At 42.5% G+C, this 19,007-nt stretch overlaps 1 protein-coding gene across 1 annotated transcript in view; it reads left to right on the top strand.

Annotated features, from left to right (window-relative positions):
* GLDC (glycine decarboxylase) overlaps window positions 1-19,007 on the top strand; it is a 49,620-nt gene that overhangs the window by 15,315 nt on the left and 15,298 nt on the right. Inside the window, exons 5-16 of the mRNA XM_037372633.1 lie at window positions 2,183-2,354; window positions 3,057-3,204; window positions 3,464-3,660; window positions 6,135-6,231; window positions 7,245-7,350; window positions 8,432-8,571; window positions 9,306-9,386; window positions 9,948-10,045; window positions 10,554-10,638; window positions 10,725-10,766; window positions 13,739-13,881; window positions 14,814-14,889. Coding sequence (XP_037228530.1) covers window positions 2,183-2,354; window positions 3,057-3,204; window positions 3,464-3,660; window positions 6,135-6,231; window positions 7,245-7,350; window positions 8,432-8,571; window positions 9,306-9,386; window positions 9,948-10,045; window positions 10,554-10,638; window positions 10,725-10,766; window positions 13,739-13,881; window positions 14,814-14,889 — 1,385 coding nt within the window. The remainder of the gene's footprint in view (window positions 1-2,182; window positions 2,355-3,056; window positions 3,205-3,463; window positions 3,661-6,134; window positions 6,232-7,244; window positions 7,351-8,431; window positions 8,572-9,305; window positions 9,387-9,947; window positions 10,046-10,553; window positions 10,639-10,724; window positions 10,767-13,738; window positions 13,882-14,813; window positions 14,890-19,007) is intronic.

The following is a 19,007-nucleotide window of genomic DNA, read 5'->3' on the forward strand; positions in this document are numbered from 1 at the left end:
GAACCACTGCTAGTCCTGGAAACCATTTCCAGGCATGTGAAGGACAAGAAGGTGATCAGAAGTGACCAGCATGGATTCACGCAGGGGAAGTCATGCTTGACCAACCTGATAACTTTATACAGTTAGATGTAAATTAAAGGCTTGGGTAGATGAAGGAGGAGCAGTGGGTATTGTTGCCCTTGAGAGTCTCCCTTAAATCATCACACAGAAGCTGAAAAAGTGTGGGCTGAATGAGGTGGGTTGAAAATGGCTGAATGGCTGGGCCCAGAGGGTTGTGGTCTGTGACGTGAAGTCTAGTGGGATGCCACTTATGAATGGCATAACCCAAGGCAACACTGGCTCCTATTAATGATATGGATGATGGGGCAGAGTGTATCCTCAGCAAGCTTACCGATGACAGAAAACTAGGGGGATCAGCCGGTACACCAGAGGGTTGTGCTGACATGCAGAGGGACCTCGACAGGCTGGAGAAATGGGCTGACAGGAACCTCATGAAGCTCAGCAAGGGGAAGTGCAAAGTCCTGCGCCTGAGGAAGAACCCCAGGCATATGCGGTACATGCTGGGGGCCGGCAGGCTGGAAAGCAGCTTTGCAGAGAAGGCCTTTGGGGGTCCTGGGGGACACCAAGTTGAACATGAGCTGGCAGTGTGCCCTAGTAAGAGCAAAGAAGGCAAACGGTACCCTGGGCTGTGTTAAGCAAAGCTTCTCCAACGAGCTAAGGGAGGTGATCCCTGGCCTCTCCTTGCCCTGGTGAGGCCACACTTGAGCGCTGTGTCCAGTCTGGGCTCCACAGTACAAGAGAAACAAGGACCTACTGGAGAGAGGCTGATCGCCCTGACTGTGGTACCAGCCCAGCTGCTGGCATCCAGACACACACCTGCTCCAGCTGCTACCACCACAGACACATGGGCCCCTATGGCTGAGGCACTGCTCCAATTGCTGGCACTGAAATCCACTTACCCTGGTCACTCCAGTTGTTGCATAGTGGACATGTGGATCCTCTGTGGTCTACATCCAGTTCCTGGCACCCAGGCAGCCATATACATCCACTCCCACTCCTGGAATACAAAGTCCCTTCAAGCCATGGAAGGAATCAGAAAGGATTAACAAGACCAGAGGACAGACTGCACTAGTGGGATGGAAGCACATCATCCAGCAACTGTGTACATATATGGCTGGCTCTGTTTACCCCCTTACCCTTCTATTTTCTTACACTTGTTTCTTCCAGAATCACTTAGCTGTATCCCTTTCCCCCTAAATATCCATAATAAGCCCTTGAAATCCCCTAATGCTCTTCCCCTGCATCCCATAATGTTTCCCTCCTGGGGGGTGCCCAGATAGTGTGTTTGCATGAATTAATTAGAGTTCCCACCTGCCTTGGGGCCTCTGTGCTCCTCTGTGCTTGTGGAGATGGCTTTCTGATGGGCTGGTACCTCCTGTCACGGGCCTTGTGAGCATCAGGGACCGCAAGTTATTTGGGCTCACTCACCTGCCATTGCCTCTCCGTGGGGGTGCGGAGGAGCTTTATTGCATAACCTAACATTCAGTGTCCTGAATCTCTTGTGTCCATGAACACTGAAGATGTGAATTGTTTTTTCCCCACTAGTGGTTAAAAGGAGCTTTAAAAAACAGTGAAGTACATCAGCCTAAGCTGCTAAAAGTGAAACTTACTGGTGATTCCAAATTTACTTTCATGTATCTGTATTGTAGGGGCATTTGAAAGGGATCTGCAAATCAAATGAAAACTGAGAGATGTTTGAAGGTTGCTGTAGGACTGTGTATCAGGAAGATTACACAGCAGAGTTATGTTGTAACTATTCAGTTGTTCAAAGCATCAGTTGGACATAAAATCATGTTTACCATAGAAAACAAGGCAATTTTTTTAGTCTTTATTTTATTACTTTGATGGCTCATATTTGGTTATCTACAGCAATACTGAAAATCTATATAAAAGACCACAGTTGTATTCCTTTAAAAGAATACGTGTGTATGGAGGCATTTCCTGCAAATTCTTAAGTTGACTCCTTGTTCTGTTTCATAGTCTGTTTTAATTTTTGTCACATACGAATCCCATTAAATGTCTGATTTTAACTTTCTTATTTTAAATGGACCAGAACCTTCATTCAATCTTACACATAATTTGGTTATAATAACCAATATTTACAACTGCCTTTTAAGTTAAGAAGACTCACACTTAGAAAACCAATTAATTTTATTTCCATGGAAAACAATATTCTTGATATCTAAGCCTTCTGTTTTTTGTTTTCTTTTTTACAGGCACAACAAAAGAAGGAAGTTCTATGTAGATGCTCGATGCCACCCTCAGACTATAGCAGTGGTTCAAACTAGAGCAAAGTAATGTTCTTCTCCATTTTTTACCATATCTTTTCACTTACATTGAATCATTTTTCATTTGTGCCTCTTCATCATGTACCTAACATTTCTGGAATATAGGGTTATGCCTTCTTTGCAAAATAGAAGTAGAAATCTGTTAATGATTGGCGTTTCTTTTGCTTTTCCATTCAAATACAACTGCAGAGTAACTGAAGATGTTTAAAAAGAGACTAAATACCTGATAAAAAGAAAATATTTACTTTTCTCCTTAAGTTGTTTGCACAGATATGTACATTTAAATATTGAATTCAGTCTGGTCTTTTTTTTTTAACTAGGAAGTTAATTACCCTTGACAGGAAAACACCTTTTAATGAAAGCTAAATTCATTTACTTTAGAGTTTAAAGTAACCATCTTCTAAAAATATGACTTGGTTCTCGAAGTTAAACATGGTAAAACAGCAAAATCTCGATATCAGGTAGTTTATGCATCCTCTGCTCTGCTTTCATCCACATTTCTGGTGATGATAGAAAGTGCAGTTATTCTTTAGCACTATATACAATGACACAAATCTTTCTCAATGTTTAGCACTGCAAATCAGGTTGACCTCTCTGGATGTTAAAGAAAAAATACATATATATGTCAATGAAAGCGTCACATTAAGCATCACTCCAAGGCAAGAATTGGTTTGAATGTGTTGTCTTCTGCATGTTTTTGTTTTCCAGTTATACTGGTGTTATTACGGAGCTCAGATTACCCCATGAGATGGATTTCAGTGGAAAGGATGTCAGTGGAGTATTATTTCAGTATCCAGACACTGAAGGGAAGGTGGAAGACTTCTCTGAACTTGTTGAAAGAGCTCATCAGAACGGGGTAAAGTAAATTTTATTGGTCTGACAGATTTCAATCTGATGCATCAAACAGCCACCTTCACAAAAACTGTTACATGAGACTCCATCTGAAGTATTACTCTTCATCTCCATGCAATTGATAACCATTACAACTGTTGCGCCTCAGCTCTGTGCAAGCAATATAGAACTGTTTGAAGCTGTACCTTCTTCAAACTTTGATCCCATGCTAACACCGTTCCTTCAGAAAAGAGGCTGATTGCTCTGTGCACTTCTGTTCCTAGGCTCTCGCCTGCTGCGCTACTGATCTTCTGGCTCTCTGTATTCTGAAGCCTCCTGGAGAGTTTGGGGTAGATGTTGTCCTTGGTAACTCCCAGAGATTTGGCGTTCCGCTTTGCTACGGGGGACCCCATGCAGCATTCTTTGCTGTCAAGGAAAATCTAGTGAGAATGATGCCAGGCAGAATGGTGGGCGTTACAAGGTAAAGGCTCCCTTCCCCCTTAGTTTCTTCAGGGAAATTGAAATAAAACACATCATGACCGTCTTGTGCAGACTTTATGAATAACAGGTGACCATGGTGTTGTACTGAACACCTTGAAAACCTGGAGAAAAAAAGCAGCCTTCAATTTTTAGGGAGCAAGCTTAAAATACTGCACGCGTGCGGAATGAAGCTGTGAACTGCCTGTAGTGCTTGATGCAATGTGGGATGAAAAGATAACTGAAACAGCAGAAAGGGGTTAATTGTGATGGCATGAGGCTTTGCAAACTAACTTACTCTGCTTACTCTGTACTGTTGTACCTTTTTGTCTGACATCCAGTCATTAAAAACATAAACGGGAAGAAGAAAATTCAATGAACCTGTCAGATAATCAAGAAGGAACTTGATCTAGTTCACACTGTAATCAAGCTTAAACAAAGCAGAGAAATCATGTGCAAAAACTTAGCTTTAATCCTTGTTATGGGTGACATGTTTTGAATTTTGATAAGAAGTCTAACTGGGAGTAGTAGAAATGCAAAGTAATTGTCACTGGAAAGACTGCATACCTTTGGCACAGAAGCTAGTCAGAAGTACTTCAGTAACCAAAATAACTAATGACATTAACAGTTATAAATAAGCTTGGAAGTATTTAATTTGTGTAGTAATATTCCTTCAAATATATTTTTTAGTCATCTTGCTTATCCTAAACGTATCTTTAGGCTTTACTCATAGTTCTAAAATCTGTTCCCCAATTCAGATTTTGGTCTGAAGTCTGTTACAGTCTTTTAGAAAAGAGCAGTAATTGCATTTATTGTGGTCATGCTGCTGCTACTCTGTGACTACCCCTAAATTAATATTTTTAATTTACTTTCATCTTTCTGCATCTTAAGAAAGTTGGAAAAGAAAATGCAGCTTTCTGCTGTGGAATTTTTTAAGTTTTTGATCACAAAATCACAGAATGATTGAGTTTGGAAGGGATCTCCAGAGGTCATTCTGTCCAAGCCCGCAGCTCAGGCAGGGTGACCTAGAACCCAGGACTGTGTCCAGACGTCTCTTGAAGATCTCCAAGGAAGGAGACTCCACAGTCTCTCTGGGCAACCTATGCTAGTGCTCAGTCACCCTGACAGTGAAAAAGTGTTTCCTCATGTTCAGGAGGAACCTCCTGTGTTTCAGTCTGCACCTGTTGCCTCTTGTCCTGTCATTGGGCACTGGTGATAAAAGCCTGGCTCCATCCTCTTTGCACCCTCCCTTCAGGTATTTATATATATACTGTGTTCTCCCTGAGCCTTCTCTTCTCCAGGCTGAACTGTCCCAGCTCTCTCAGCTTTACCTCACAGGACAGGTGTTCCAGTCCCTTCAGTATGTTTGTGGCCCTTCATTGGACTCTCTCCAGTAGGTCCTTGTTTCTCTTGTACTGTGGAGCCCAGAACTGGACACAGCGCTCCAAGTGTGGCCTCACCAGGGCAAGGAGAGGCCAGGGATCACCTCCCTTAGCTCGTTGGAGAAGCTTTGCTTAACACAGCCCAGGGTACCGTTTGCCTTCTTTGCTCTTACTAGGGCACACTGCTGGCTCATGTTCAACTTGGTGTCCCCCAGGACCCCCAAAGGCCTTCTCTGCAAAGCTGCTTTCCAGCCTGCCGGCCCCCAGCACGTACCCCATATGCCTGGGGTTCTTCCTCAGGCGCAGGACTTTGCACTTCCCCTTGCTGAGCTTCATGAGGTTCCTGTCAGCCCATTTCTCCAGCCTGTCGAGGTCCCTCTGTGTGGACTGATGATAAACTGAGCTGTATAGTAAAAATTACTTAGATGTCATATAACTGGTGTGCAAGTACTTGAGGAAGTAGTGTAGTTATTCAAACCTCCACATACATGCAGGTATATATATATATTTATATATGCGTACATAGTTCGTCCATTTCTTTTTGTGGCGGTTCTGAAAGTTTTCATAGTTCTAAAGGACATTAGATTGGCTCTTAACGGTCCATTTTTAACATGTTGGGAACTCCACAAAAGGACACTTAAAGGATGGATTGGCCAGAGCCCTTTCACTTATCTCATACAACTTCGTTGGGTTATTTTTATATACAAATTCAACGTGCTGTTAATTGACATCATTAGAAAGGATGCTGTCTTCTCATTGTTCAAATTAAGTTCTGGATGACTACTCAGTGAAAACAGTTGCAATAATCTGTGGTATTTTAAGGCAAATACCAATTTTGCTGTACTATGCTTAAAGAACACTGTGTGCTCTACCTGACTGAACACATTTGCCAGCCATGATGTAAATAGAAATATAGAGTCTTTAGTCTCACTCTCTGTTTTATATCCCAGCTGTCCTGGCTTATGCCTTATTCTGTACAGAACCTTTCTGTCTCTCAGGATAGATAACTAGATTTAGGTTAGCATGCGCAGAGCCCAATGTCTTAAATTACTGTAATTTTAAAGTAACAGAAGCAACATTTTCACTTGTGACCTAGAGATGCAAATGGAAAGGAAGTGTACCGACTCGCGTTGCAAACACGAGAGCAGCATATCAGGAGGGATAAAGCTACCAGCAACATCTGCACAGCACAGGTAACTTGTTCATGCTTTATTTTCAGCAACAGAATAGAACATATTATGTCATAAGATTATAGTCTTAACATCACAGGAGTATTTGAGTTGGTTTTACTTCTGAGAGTTTTTATTAGAAAAATGAAGAGCATCAAAATATTTTGGTACTTGTGCATTTGTTTTGAGCCCTTTGAAAAATGGAAACCTGCTTGAAAAGAGTGTACTGGTATCTCTTTTCTTTACTAAAGACTTTAGCCTTGAATTTGTGCAGTGTCCTGAGTCCCTCTGTCTTGTAGGGTGATCGGCACTGAATAGTGCTGTTTGTTATGAATGAGACAGAATTTTTAATAAAACAAAAGGGAATTCTAATGATCTGAAATCGCCCACTCAAGGAAAAACAATCCATTTTTAAATTCTAAAAATACTTGTTCAAGTTGTCAGAAGTTGTATTTTTGTCTACACAATTTGATGCAAAAATATTACATTGGCAAAGAGCTATCTTTGCAGGAAAATATCATGATTAAGTGAGTAATCATCCAAAATAGTTATCTTCAGCATGCCTCAGCCAGACAAGTTCATAATATTTTCTGCTCCTATCAATGCTTTGCTCATGTTCTTAATGTTGTGCCAGATTTTGGCACAATGTATTAAGATTAACTTAATTGCTTAGTATTCATGAGATATTCCAGAAATATTTTGTACCAATCGTAAACAATTAGTTTGCTATGAGACTAGCTTTACTCGGGAGTCTTCAAACCTCTTTGTTGTGGTAGTTGAATTTATGTTCATGTTAATTGCTGACGTGGTTACATTTCAAAGGACATTGAATTCATAATCAGTGCTTACAGCTTCATAAAAGTATTTTGCCTTTCCTACCTTTTGTTTTGTAGACAACATGTAATTATAACATCAGCTGAGGATACGTGGTTGTCCATGGTGCTGAAGAAGCTTTCCACTAAACTAACATGCAACAATCTTTGATGATGATGATGATAATAATAATAATCATGTTCTAAACTGTGTTTGGATCCTAGGCTCTTCTGGCTAACATGGCAGCCATGTTTGGTGTATATCATGGATCTGATGGATTAAGGCATATTGCAAGACGGGTACATAATGCTACTCTAATCTTGGCTGAAGGTGAGCATTTAATGTTTGCAGAAACTGTTCTTAAATCCTTACACATTCTAGAGTAATATATCTCCTTTATGGGTTTTTTTTTTGCCAGCTTATATGTGTTCTCTCAACTCCAGAAAGAACATTTTAATACAACATAAATACTTAATGTTTTTGTGTACTTCTGATGACATGTAAGAATTAGATATCTATGTGATGTGAGCTTGCAAGCATTGCTTCTTTTTGCTTCAGAAACTTAACAGAAATCAAACAGCGAGTCTCTATGTGGTAAGATTCAAATGTTGTTTTCCAGCTGCAAGCTCTTTTCTTCACTTATTGGACCATCCTAGTTTGCACACAGAAGTCTGCATAGAGTAGTAATAACATAGCAAAAAATAAATAATAAATGAGACTAAAGAACTAGGAACATTTCAGTTAAGTTGAATGGGGTATGATACCTTCTGTGAACACTGAAATTCCAAAGCTTAACAGCTGACTGAAAGCACAGAATCTGTAGGAGAAGATAATGACTGCAGCTGGACAATGTGGTCTGCAGGTTTTTTTCACTGGTATGACTGTCATTGCTGACGGAAGGAGCTATGCAGAACTGGAATACTAGGAACTGAAGAACGATTGACACAATTATCCACGCCTTATTTGCCAGCTTAGCTGGAAATCCTTTTGTTGGTGTGGAAAGCACTAAGAATAAACTTTGTTTGTTTATTATGGCAAGTTCCATGATGGTTAATGTCCATTTATATAATCAATTTTTTTCTTCCCATTCTTGTGATTTTGTCCTTACTGCATTTATATACCACTTCTGCTACTGTATATATTTCAAATTTGATGTATCAGAAGGATTTTCCCTAGACTCAATCTGCATTATTTATATTTAATGTATATTTATTTATATTTAGGTGCATTTCATGTGCAGTGACATTTCACTATAATGCTGGTGATTTTGCTGCTCTGTACGCAAGGGGAATATTTTGCTTTATTATGTAAAAGCATTTACTGATGAGATTGATGGTGTTGTTATGCAAGCACTGTGTAAGCAAGCAATAACAGTATGTAGCTAATATAATTAAATTCCTATTTTTTATAGGTCTCAGGCGAGCTGGTCATAAACTACATCATGATCTGTTCTTTGATACTCTGGTGATCACCTGTGGATGCTCAGTCAAAGAAGTTTTGGACAGGGCAGCTCTTAGAAAGATAAATTTTCGGATTTATAATGATGGCAGAGTAAGCACCTCCCTAAATCTTTCAGAAATTTTGTAGCATGACATTTTCTGCATTGCTTCTTTTCATTACATATGCTAAACAGAACAAAATTATTTGGAGACTTCTTGTAATTTTCTCAGCTATATAAGTAATTTATGAAGATAATATAAAGACAGAAGTGATGTAGTGAACTTCCAGAAATAATAATTGTATTTTCATTTTATGCCTATTTAAAAATATTATCTGATTGTTTCATGTTAAATATGCCACCAAAGACTAGAGTGGAGAGACTCTGAAACTTAATGAGGAAATGCAAGGTGACCTCCACAGGTCCTGTGGGAGTGTTTAAAGACAGTGATACCTAAACCACATTTTAGTAGGCACTAAGGACTTTTGGCAAAGTCTGATATGTTCTGTAAAATAGGATGGGGGAGGTGGTCTAGAAAATGGGCAATTTTCCTATCAAATAGAAAACAGTTAATAACATTACAAGTGAGGTCACAAGTCTTGAAGCCTCTGAGCCATCTCACTTGGATGGTTTAGCAGGGGAAAGGTAGGAACTGGGAAATTTTATGTAAATAAAATAAATTTCTGTATATATCACATAAAATGACATTTTCAGATTGTTAAGTAGGTTGATTTTTTTCTTTTTGTTTTTCCTTCTGTGTTTCTGGAATGTTTTTTCTTGACCAGAACAATACACTATGCCTCTGGAATTAAGACCTTTGAGTAATCACTGTTGCTTTTATCCATAGCTTGGAGTATCACTGGATGAAACTGTAAGTGAGAAAGACCTAGATGACATATTATGGATTTTTGGTTGTGAATCTTCAGCTGTAAGTAGACAATAGATATAGATTAAATTATCTGAATGCTTCAGATTTTCAGTGAAAAGCAAAACTGCTCTTGGGATAGTGGGTGTCTGTATGATGACCAGTTGTTAAATACTGAAAATTTCAGATGCTGTCTTAAAGAAGGACACAGTATGAGATAACAATGATTTATGTAACAAAGTAACGTCATTTCCTGATTGTGACCCTTAGTGCTTTTGGTCAGGCTGGACACCTTGCATTTAGGCTGTTACTTGTTTGGGAGGGTTAGGACATGGTGGTCAATTGTTTCTCTCCCTCTGGAATTTTTGTTGCATGTCATTGGTAATTAGCAGCAATACTTCCAAGATGAGGACTACTGAGACATCTGTACCCAGTTTTAATCTAATACTGTTGTCATGCTAGATATATACAGGTATGTATGTTAATAAAGTTGGGGTTTTTTTACCTGAAAAGCTGGTTAAATTGTAAGGTAAGCTGGCAGTATAAGCTAATTGTGATGGAAATTGGACGGTGAAAAAAGAAATTTCCTGAAAGTATTTGACTCCATGTTTCTTTATGTCAAAGGAGCTAATTGCTGAGGGTATGGGCGAGGAAACCAAAGGCATCCTTAGCACCCCATTTAAGAGAACTTCCAAATTCTTGACACATCAGGTTTTCAACAGGTTTGTGAAATTGCTGTGTATCTGATATTTTAATGGAATCTGAAAGTATCTCCGTTTGAAAACAGTACAAGAGTAAGTTGAAGGCAGTGTTAGAGCTGTATTCGTACAGTCCCTTGTTACTCTGAAATGATCTATTTAGTAGCATTTTTATATATATTTCACATTTTAAGTGAGCAAAGCAATACTCGTGGTCACATGTGGGATGTGTTTCTCTATTAATCTGCTACATTGTGCAAGCTGTTATTTGAGGGCGTAGTATCAGCAGACTTGCTAGAACCCTTATGTTCCATATTTACTGAGAACATTTCTGAGCGAATGGTAATAGGCATTTTTCATTCACGTTGCTATTAGCAAGCATAAAGTACCAACTTGGAAAGAAGTATCTAGTATATATTAAAAATTATCTTCAGTTCAATTCTTTTTTAATGGCTTTTCCTATGTTAGAGGACAGATATACAGCTGGTATAGCTAATGTGCTTGCCTTAACATCACATTTTATGTTCTCCAGCTATCACTCTGAGACAAATATCGTGCGGTACATGAAAAGATTAGAAAACAAAGATATTTCCCTTGTTCACAGCATGATTCCTTTGGTAGGTACCAAAAAGAGAAAAAATTAGGTTCTTGCATACGTATTTGTATATTTTGATACATACTGACAAATGTCCTTCTGTTTTAGGGGTCCTGCACAATGAAGCTCAATAGTTCAGCTGAACTTACAGTAAGTTGCAGTAATACTGTCTTACTAGAGATCCACATGAGTAAGCTCTATAGCCAGCATCACTATATAGCAGTAAAGACCAATTTTGATCTAGTACTTCAGCTGAGAAGGCAGTTTTAGAAGTAGCTAAAGCCATCAGCTTGTTTTTCCGCTAGGAAAAAGTTCTGAAAAACACAGTAGGAGTGCAACAACAGCCAGAGAGTGAGTGACTTTGAAGACTCCATTCTGGGGGAAAAAAAAGGAAGAAAAATAAATTTGGAATTAGGTATCGCAGTCCTGTTCTCTGATGTGGTGCTTTAGTACCTAACTCTGTCTGCTTTATACGTCTTACAGTCAAATCCTCAGAAATACAGAAAGAGTTAGGTGGGACTGGGAATTCATGCTGCTTTGTCAGTTTTCTATTTCCTAGGATAGCCTTTTTGACAGGTAATGAGCTGGAGTCCCCATATATCTTCATTTTTGTAGCTGGTAGCAAATGGAGCAGAGCCTTAGACAGGCTGCTTGGGTACCAAATGATTTTTCAACTCCAAATGAGCTTCCTCTGCTTTCTCTCTGTTGGCTTCTCACTTTGATCTTTCACTAGGTTTCCTTTGTCCCCTTTCTCTCACTGCCTTCTCTGTGTCTTCTCCTTTGACTCTTTTCTGTCTTGTTTATTCCCTTCTAATTAAAATGGATAGCAACAAAGCTGTGTGAAACAGTCTTATGTACTATTCCACATGACTCCTCTCTGTTTGCCCTGTGATCCCACAGCTTTACATGAAGATAGGCCACCTAGAAGGAGAAGCTAAGGATTTTTAGGCATCTTCTGAATGTTAAAAAAATGTCCTGGAAATCATAGAATCATAAAGTTGTTTAGAGTTGAAAAAGACCTTTAAGATCACAGAGTCCAACTGCTAACCTAGCACTGCCAAGTTCACCACTAAACCATGTCCCCAAATGCCACATCTACATGTCTTTTAAATACCTCCAGGGATGGTGACTGAACCACTTCCTCAGGCAGCCTGTTCCAATGCGTGAGAACCCTTTCAGTGAAGAATTTTTTCCTAATATCCCACCTAAACATCCCCTATGCAACTTGAAGCCATTTCCTGTTGTACTGTTGTTTTTTATTTGGGAGAAGAGACCAACACCCACCAACACCCACCTCGCCACAACCTCCTTTCAGGTAGTTGTAGAGAGAAACAAGGACTCCCCTCAGCCTTCTTTTCTCCAGGCTAAACAGCCCCGGTTCTCTCAGCCACTCCTCATTAAGCCTTGTGCTCCAGACCCTTCCCCAGCCCCGCTGCCCTTCCCTGGACACGCTGCAGCCCCTCTACGTCCCTCCTGCAGTGAGGGGCCCAAACCTGAACACAGGGTTCGAGGTGCGGCCTCACCAGTGCCCAGTGCAGGGGGACAGTCCCTTCCCTTGCCCTGCTGGCCACACTGCTCCTGACACAAGCCAGGGTGCTGCTGGCCTCCTTGGCCACCTGGGCACACTGCTGGCTCATGCCCAGCCGGCTGCCGACCAGCACCCCCAGGCCCTTTCCCACCAGGCCCTTTCCAGCTGCTCTGCCCCAGCCTGTAGCGCTGTGTGGGGCTGGTGTGACCCAGGTGCAGGACCCGGCACGGAGCCTTCTTGAACCTCATCCAGCTGGCCTCGGCCCATCGGTCCGGCATGTCCAGACCCCTCTGCAGAGCCTTCCTACCATCAAGCAGATCAACACTTCCACCCAACTTGGTGTCATCTGCAAACTTACTGAGGGTGCACTTGATCCCCTCATCCAGATCGTTGATAAAGATATTAAACAGGACTGGCCCAGCACTGAGCCCTGGGGAACACCACTTGTGACCAGCCACCAGCTGGATGTAACTCCATTTTTTATTTTTATTTGGGCTCAGCCATCCAGCCAGCTTTTAACCCAGCGCAAAGCGCACCCGTCCAAGCCATGAGCAGCCAGCTTCTCCTGGAGAATCCTGTGGGAAATGGCGTCAAGGGCTTTACTAAGTCTAGGTAGACAACATCCACAGCCTTTCCCTCATCCACTAGGCAGGTCGTCTTGTTGTAGAAGGAGATCAGGTTCATCAAGCAGGACCTGCCTTTCATAAACCCATGCTGGCTGGGCCTGGTCCCCTGGTTGTCCCACACATGCTGTGTAATGGCACTCAAGGTGATCTGCTCCATAACCTTCCCCGGTACAGAACTCAAGACTGATAGGCCTGTAGTTACCCAGAGACTCGTTCTGGCCCTTCTTTTAGATGGGCATGACATTGGCTAAGCCCCAGTCAAGTGGGACCTCTCCAGTTAGCCAGGACTGCTGATAAGTGATGGAAAGTGGTTTGGTGAGCACTTCTGCCAGCTCCCTCAGTACCCTCAACTGGTCCATGTCTGGCCCCATAGACTTGTGCATGTTTAAGTGGTGTAGCAGGTTGCTGACCATTTCCCCTTGGACTATGGGAGCTTCATTCTGCTCCGCATCCCTGTCTTCCAGCTCAGGAGCCTGGATACCCAGTGAACAACTGGTCTTACTATTAAAAACTGAGGCAAAGAAAGCATTAAGTACCTCAACCTTTTCTTCAGTTTTTGTGGCAATATTCCCTCCCACATCCAATGAAGGATGGAGATTCCCCTTAGCCCTCCTTTTTTTGCTAATGTATTTATAGAAGCATTTTTAATTGTCTTTTTATGGCAGTAGCCAGATTAAGTTCTAGTGAGGCTTTGGCCTTTCTTATTTTCTCCATGCGTAACCTCTTGACATCCTTGTAGTCCTCCTGAGTTGTCTGCCCCTTCTTCCAAAGGTCATAAACTCTCCTGTTTTTTCCTGGATTCCAGCAAAACCTCTCTGTTCAGCCAGGCTGCATCTTACAACAAGGTTGGGAACTTGGCTTGCTGTGCAGGAAATGTTCGATTTTTATTTGAGCACTTAACAACAAAACAGAGTTGTCTGCAGAATTTTGTGTTACAGCACTTTACCCTTTTTTTTTTTTTTTAACAGCCTATTTCATGGAAAGAATTTGCCAACATCCACCCTTTTGTGCCCCTGGATCAAGCTCAGGGATATCAACAGCTTTTCAGTGATTTAGAGAAAGACCTGTGTGAGATTACTGGCTATGACAAGATATCTTTCCAACCAAACAGGTAGGAAAATTTTTCTGAACATTCTGAACAATTGCCTTAACATGATTCCAAAAACTTACCTCTAAAGAAAATGTGCAAGCCAAAAATGAAAGAAATTTCTGAATTTGACAAAGAGAAGCCTTGAATGCAAAGTTATGAAAACAAGATTTGTTTTTTTCAAAACTGCAGAATCTTGTTTTCTCTTGTCTCTTCTAAAAATGTAATGATTTGGTGCTTTCTATTCTTTTGATCTTTTTTCCCATGTTTTCCTCTTTACAAACACTGGTTTCTCCACCGTTTCTTGCTTAAAATGGTGGTGTTACTGATATTCTCCTATGAGCTAGAATTAAAGGTCTGAAATAAGAATAAGCTGTATGAGCTGGCAACTATATAGTTGTTGAAACTGGTACTTGATGCACTCAGTAGTATGAGGTTTGACTGAAGAATGCCTAGGATCTACATGCTCTGAAATAAATAAAGCACAGCTGAATGAGAACTGCTGCAGCCTGTTTATATTTGTTTGTAGTTTTGGTACCATATGAGCAGCAAGGTCTTATTCTGCACTTAGGTTGTCATTGAAAGAGTCTTGTGTTTCACTGCATACACTTTACTATGCACTTAAGTATTAGTTTGCCTCTCCATAGTCAAGCCTGTAGTCCCCTGCTAAGTGCAGAAATGGGGATCAACTCAAGTTTCCAAAAAGATCTACCTTATAGTGTAGGCACATAAAATGACATAACTTTTTTCATCTACTGTTTACAAAAGAGGCAGGAGCTGTTAATTAATGCTTACTCATTTGTGATTTAATCCATGGGATGTACTACTTTTAATTTGCTGACACTTGCCTAAAGTGATTGAGAAGGATTAGGGCTGGACAGTTTTGAAGTTTCAGTAGACAGTTGGCTCTTCCTGGTTTGTGTGCTTGTGTAACCGGGTCTGTGTTCCTCTTGCAGTGGAGCCCAAGGAGAGTACACAGGTTTGGCTGCAATCAAAGCTTATTTAAATGCAAAAGGAGAACGTCATAGAACTGTAAGTGTCAATACTCATATAGGGAAGAGCTTTGGGTGGGAAGTGGAGAAAGGAGAATTGATTAAGCAGCTGGGACTCACCTAGAGAGAAACTAGGTTGTGTATCCTCATTTGTGACAAGCTTGCATTATTCCCTGTTTCCCTCATGGATAAAGTACCATCTTTCTTTACTTTACAGACAGTGGGAATAAGGAAAGGGGACTCCCTCAGTGCGTGATTGTACTGGGTCTGGCTGGGATGGAGTTAACTTTCTCCATGACAGACCATATGGCGCTGTGCTTTTGGATTTGTGGCTAAAGCAACGCTGATAACACAGGGATGTTTTGGCTATTGCTGAACAGTGCTTGCACAGTGTCAAAGCTTGCTTTCTTTTCCACTCTGCCCTGTCCTGCCCCTTGATGCCTCCCAGGGAGTAGGCAGGCAGTGGGCAAGAGGTTGGGAGAGACACAGCCAGGACAGCTGACCATATCCAAAGGGATGGTATATGCTCTGTAATGGCATGCTCAGCAATAAAAGCTCAGGGAAAGGAAGACAGAGTGTGGAAGGTCATGGTTATGGCGTTTTTCTTCCCAAGCAACTGTTACCTGTGCTGAGGCCCTGCTTTCCAGGAAGGGGCTGGACATCTACCTATCCATGGGAAGTAGTGAATGAATTCCTCTTCTTGCTTTGCTTGCGCATGCAGCTTTTGTTTTCCCTATTAAACTGTCATTCTTTGAATCCATGAATCTTCTCAACTTACTTCTGTTTTCATCTTGTCCCATGGGAGACAGGAGGGAGGTAGCAGCTTTGTGGGTGTTTGGCCATTGGCCAGGTGAACCATCACAGTCCTTTTTAGCACCCAGTGTGGGGTTTGCAGTAATGACAGTTTTGATCTGAGCATGTTAAACTGTTAATTGGTAGGCTCCTGTGTGGGTCACAGAGCTTGCTTGCTTTACTGTGTATTAGAGTTTAGGGGGTTTTAATGGCTACTTTCACTCTTGCTATTTGCTGTGCTGCTTATCAATGTATTTTTATAAAAGCAATGGCCATATGCCAGTCCAGGCATACAGTCCTGGCTGCGATGCTCCTCCTGTGTTGCATGAGCTACCTGTCACATAGAACAAGGGATCACACCTCCTTCTTCTCCTCTGGGGTTGATGTGACCAAATCTGTTGTGTGGGCTCCTGAGTTTTTGGTTCATCCTCATGTAAGATGTTTGATCCTCTTATCTAACATTGTTGGCTTGTTATTGCTTGGGTAGGACCTAGTTTGGTCCTGGTGTAGGAGTAGACAACTTGTTAAAGTGACAGAGAAACATGCCCCAAGGCAATTGATCTCTGGGTGACAGGGTGTGTAGAAGGGTTTGGGCAAGTGCCTAGGGCTGTTATCACCTCCTGTAACCTGGGATTTTACACTTGAACAGGTATGCAGTGCCATTGAATTGGTGTACCACTTGGTGGAAGGGTGCCTTGCCTACCTCAGTGAGACCCAGCAGCTCCTAGCACTGTTCTGGGGCTTGGCCTGTGCCTGTTGGGCCTCTGTCTAGCACTGTCACAGCAGCAGGGCAAAGTGGCTCTCTATCTCTAAGGCTGAGATAGACAATGGTTGAGACAGGGACCCAAAACTCAACCACAGTGATAGCCTCAGTAGTAAAAAGGAGCCACTGGCAGTGGACGTCAACAGGGCTGTACCATCAGTTAGTAAAGGAGGAGGAGGAGGAGGAGGAAGGGTCTGATCAGGAAGCCAGTCCTTTGGCAAGAAAACAGAAGGAAGAGGTGAGAGAAGTCATCCAAAAGGCAGAAACCACCCCATCCTTAACCCTGAGCAAGCTCCAATATATGTGGAAGAGTTATGGCTGCCAGCCAGGCAAGCATATTGCTACCTGCTTGCTCAGATGCTGGGCTGCTGGAAAGGGTAGTCAGGAATCGAGGACAGGAAATCCCAGCAGCTGGGATCCTTCACTAGGGACCAGGGAATCATCAAAGAAATCAGAAGAGAGTTGACTTATCTGCAGCCTCTGGATGTATTTCCTGTTGAATGTGAGGTGTGCTCTCAAGGGTGATCTTGTCAATTACTGAGGCAGTTGAGCCCCTGCTGAGGAAGGTGTCCAGTATCTAAGAGAATTAGCAGTGGTGGAGGCAGTCTCCATTGACCTGGACAACAAACAGGTCCCCACTAATCTGCATGACACCCAGAACACATGGACTGTGTAGAGGAAGTCTGTGTTAAATGCATCAGTGTCATATGTCACCTCCCTGGTGATGATGGACTGGCCACATCTTGAGTACCAGCTATGGAGAGACTGTTTTGCCAGTTCCAGGGTGTTTCAAAGACAATCCCTCCACTTCTCATCCCTACAGGCAGTGTCTTGGCTGTCAGGGCTGCCCTATGGAGTCAGCCTTCCCCTGCCAGAGGGAAAGGGAGCCCCAGGTGCACACTATATGGCACCATCTGGTTCTTCCTGTGTGCCTGAGACAGGATACAAGGAACAGGGACAGTGCACTCACCTTGAAGCTAGAAGCCCATGTACCTCAACTGCGGGGGAAGACTGCAGTGAAGAAGGGACAACCAAGAAGGCCACTGCACCAGTTGCTGCCAAGACAGTGGAAAGCAGCCAGCAGTCCCCCAGGCACAGAATAAGGGTTGAAAATGCCTCTCCTCCTGAACCTGGTGAAGGGACTTCTTTCTGGTCATGACACCATGGGAGTCAGGAGTAAAGGGTCCCTGCCTCTGGCTAGGTGGAGGAGGGGTATAACGAAGTTTAATGGACTATGGATTCAACGGCCTGGCACATCAGATCCACAGGTGTATAAGGTTCTGGTGGATACTGGTACATAGTGTACCATAATGCCACCAGGGCAGGAGCGGGCAGGACCCATCTGGATTTGTGGAGTGACAGGGGTATGCCAACCATTTTCTATGTTGGAGGCTGAGATAAGGCTAACAGGAGGCAAATGGCAGAAGCATTGTATTGTGATGGTCTGGAGTCTCTATGTGTCCTTGGCATAGACTGCCTCAGGAGAGGGGATTTCAAGGACCCAGGAAGGTGCTGGTAGACCTTTAGTGTAGCCACAGTGGACCCAAAGAGGGTTAAACAACTGTCTGCCTTGCCTGGCCTCTCTATTGTAGGGTTGCTGTGTGACAAAGAAACGCAGTTGCTACCATGATGGTACACCAGTGGCAGTATCGCACCAACTGAGACTCCCTGGTTACCATCTGTAAGTTGATTCATCTATTGGAGAGCCAAGGAAGACTTAATAACCCTTTAATGGTCCCATAAGGCCAGTGCAGAAGTCTGACAGAGGATGTAGGTTAACAGTGGACTATTGTGGACCGAACAAAGTAGTGCCACCATTGAGTGCTACCATAGAGACAAGCTAGAACTCCAGTATGAATGGGAGTCAAAGGTGGCCAAGCAGTATGCCTCAACGGATGTTGCCGAAGCATTTTTCTTTATCCCTTTGGCAGAGTGCAGGCTACAGTTTGCTTTCATGTGGCAGGGTATCCAGTACACTTGGAACCAACTGCTTCAGGGCGGGAAGCACAGCCCTACATACCTATCAGTCTTTTGATTGATACAGACTGCACTGGACCGGGATGAAGTCCCTGAACAGCTGCAGTACATGGATGACATCTTTGTACAGGGCAGCATAGCAGAGGAAGCATTTGAGAAGAGGAAAAGAATAATCCAGATCATTTGAAAGGCTGGTTATCCCATAAAACCAAAGCAAGGTCAAAGGACCTGCACAAGAGATCCAGTTCTTGGGACTAAACCAGCCAGATGGATGTTGTCGCACCTCTGGGCTGCAGTCAATAAGATAATAACTATATCTGCACCAGCTAAAAAATAGAGAAGAGAGGCTTGTATAGGCATTGTGGATTACTGGAGAATGCATGTGTATGGTAGGCTACATGAGCATGTGAGCCCTTTTTATTGAATGAACATAAAGGAGAACTATTTTGTGTGGGCCCCTGAACAGGAACAGGTCTTTGAACAGATCAAAAGAGGAGACAGTTCTTGTGGTAGCCCTTTGGCCCATCCAGATAGGACCAGCTGTGAGAAATGTACACTGCAGCCAGGGAGCACAGCCTCAACTGGAGCCTCTGACAGAAAACACCTGGAGAAATACAAGATTAGCC

Source organism: Falco rusticolus, chromosome Z (genome assembly GCF_015220075.1).
Source record: "Falco rusticolus isolate bFalRus1 chromosome Z, bFalRus1.pri, whole genome shotgun sequence".
In the NCBI taxonomy this organism is placed as follows: Eukaryota; Metazoa; Chordata; class Aves; order Falconiformes; family Falconidae; genus Falco; species Falco rusticolus.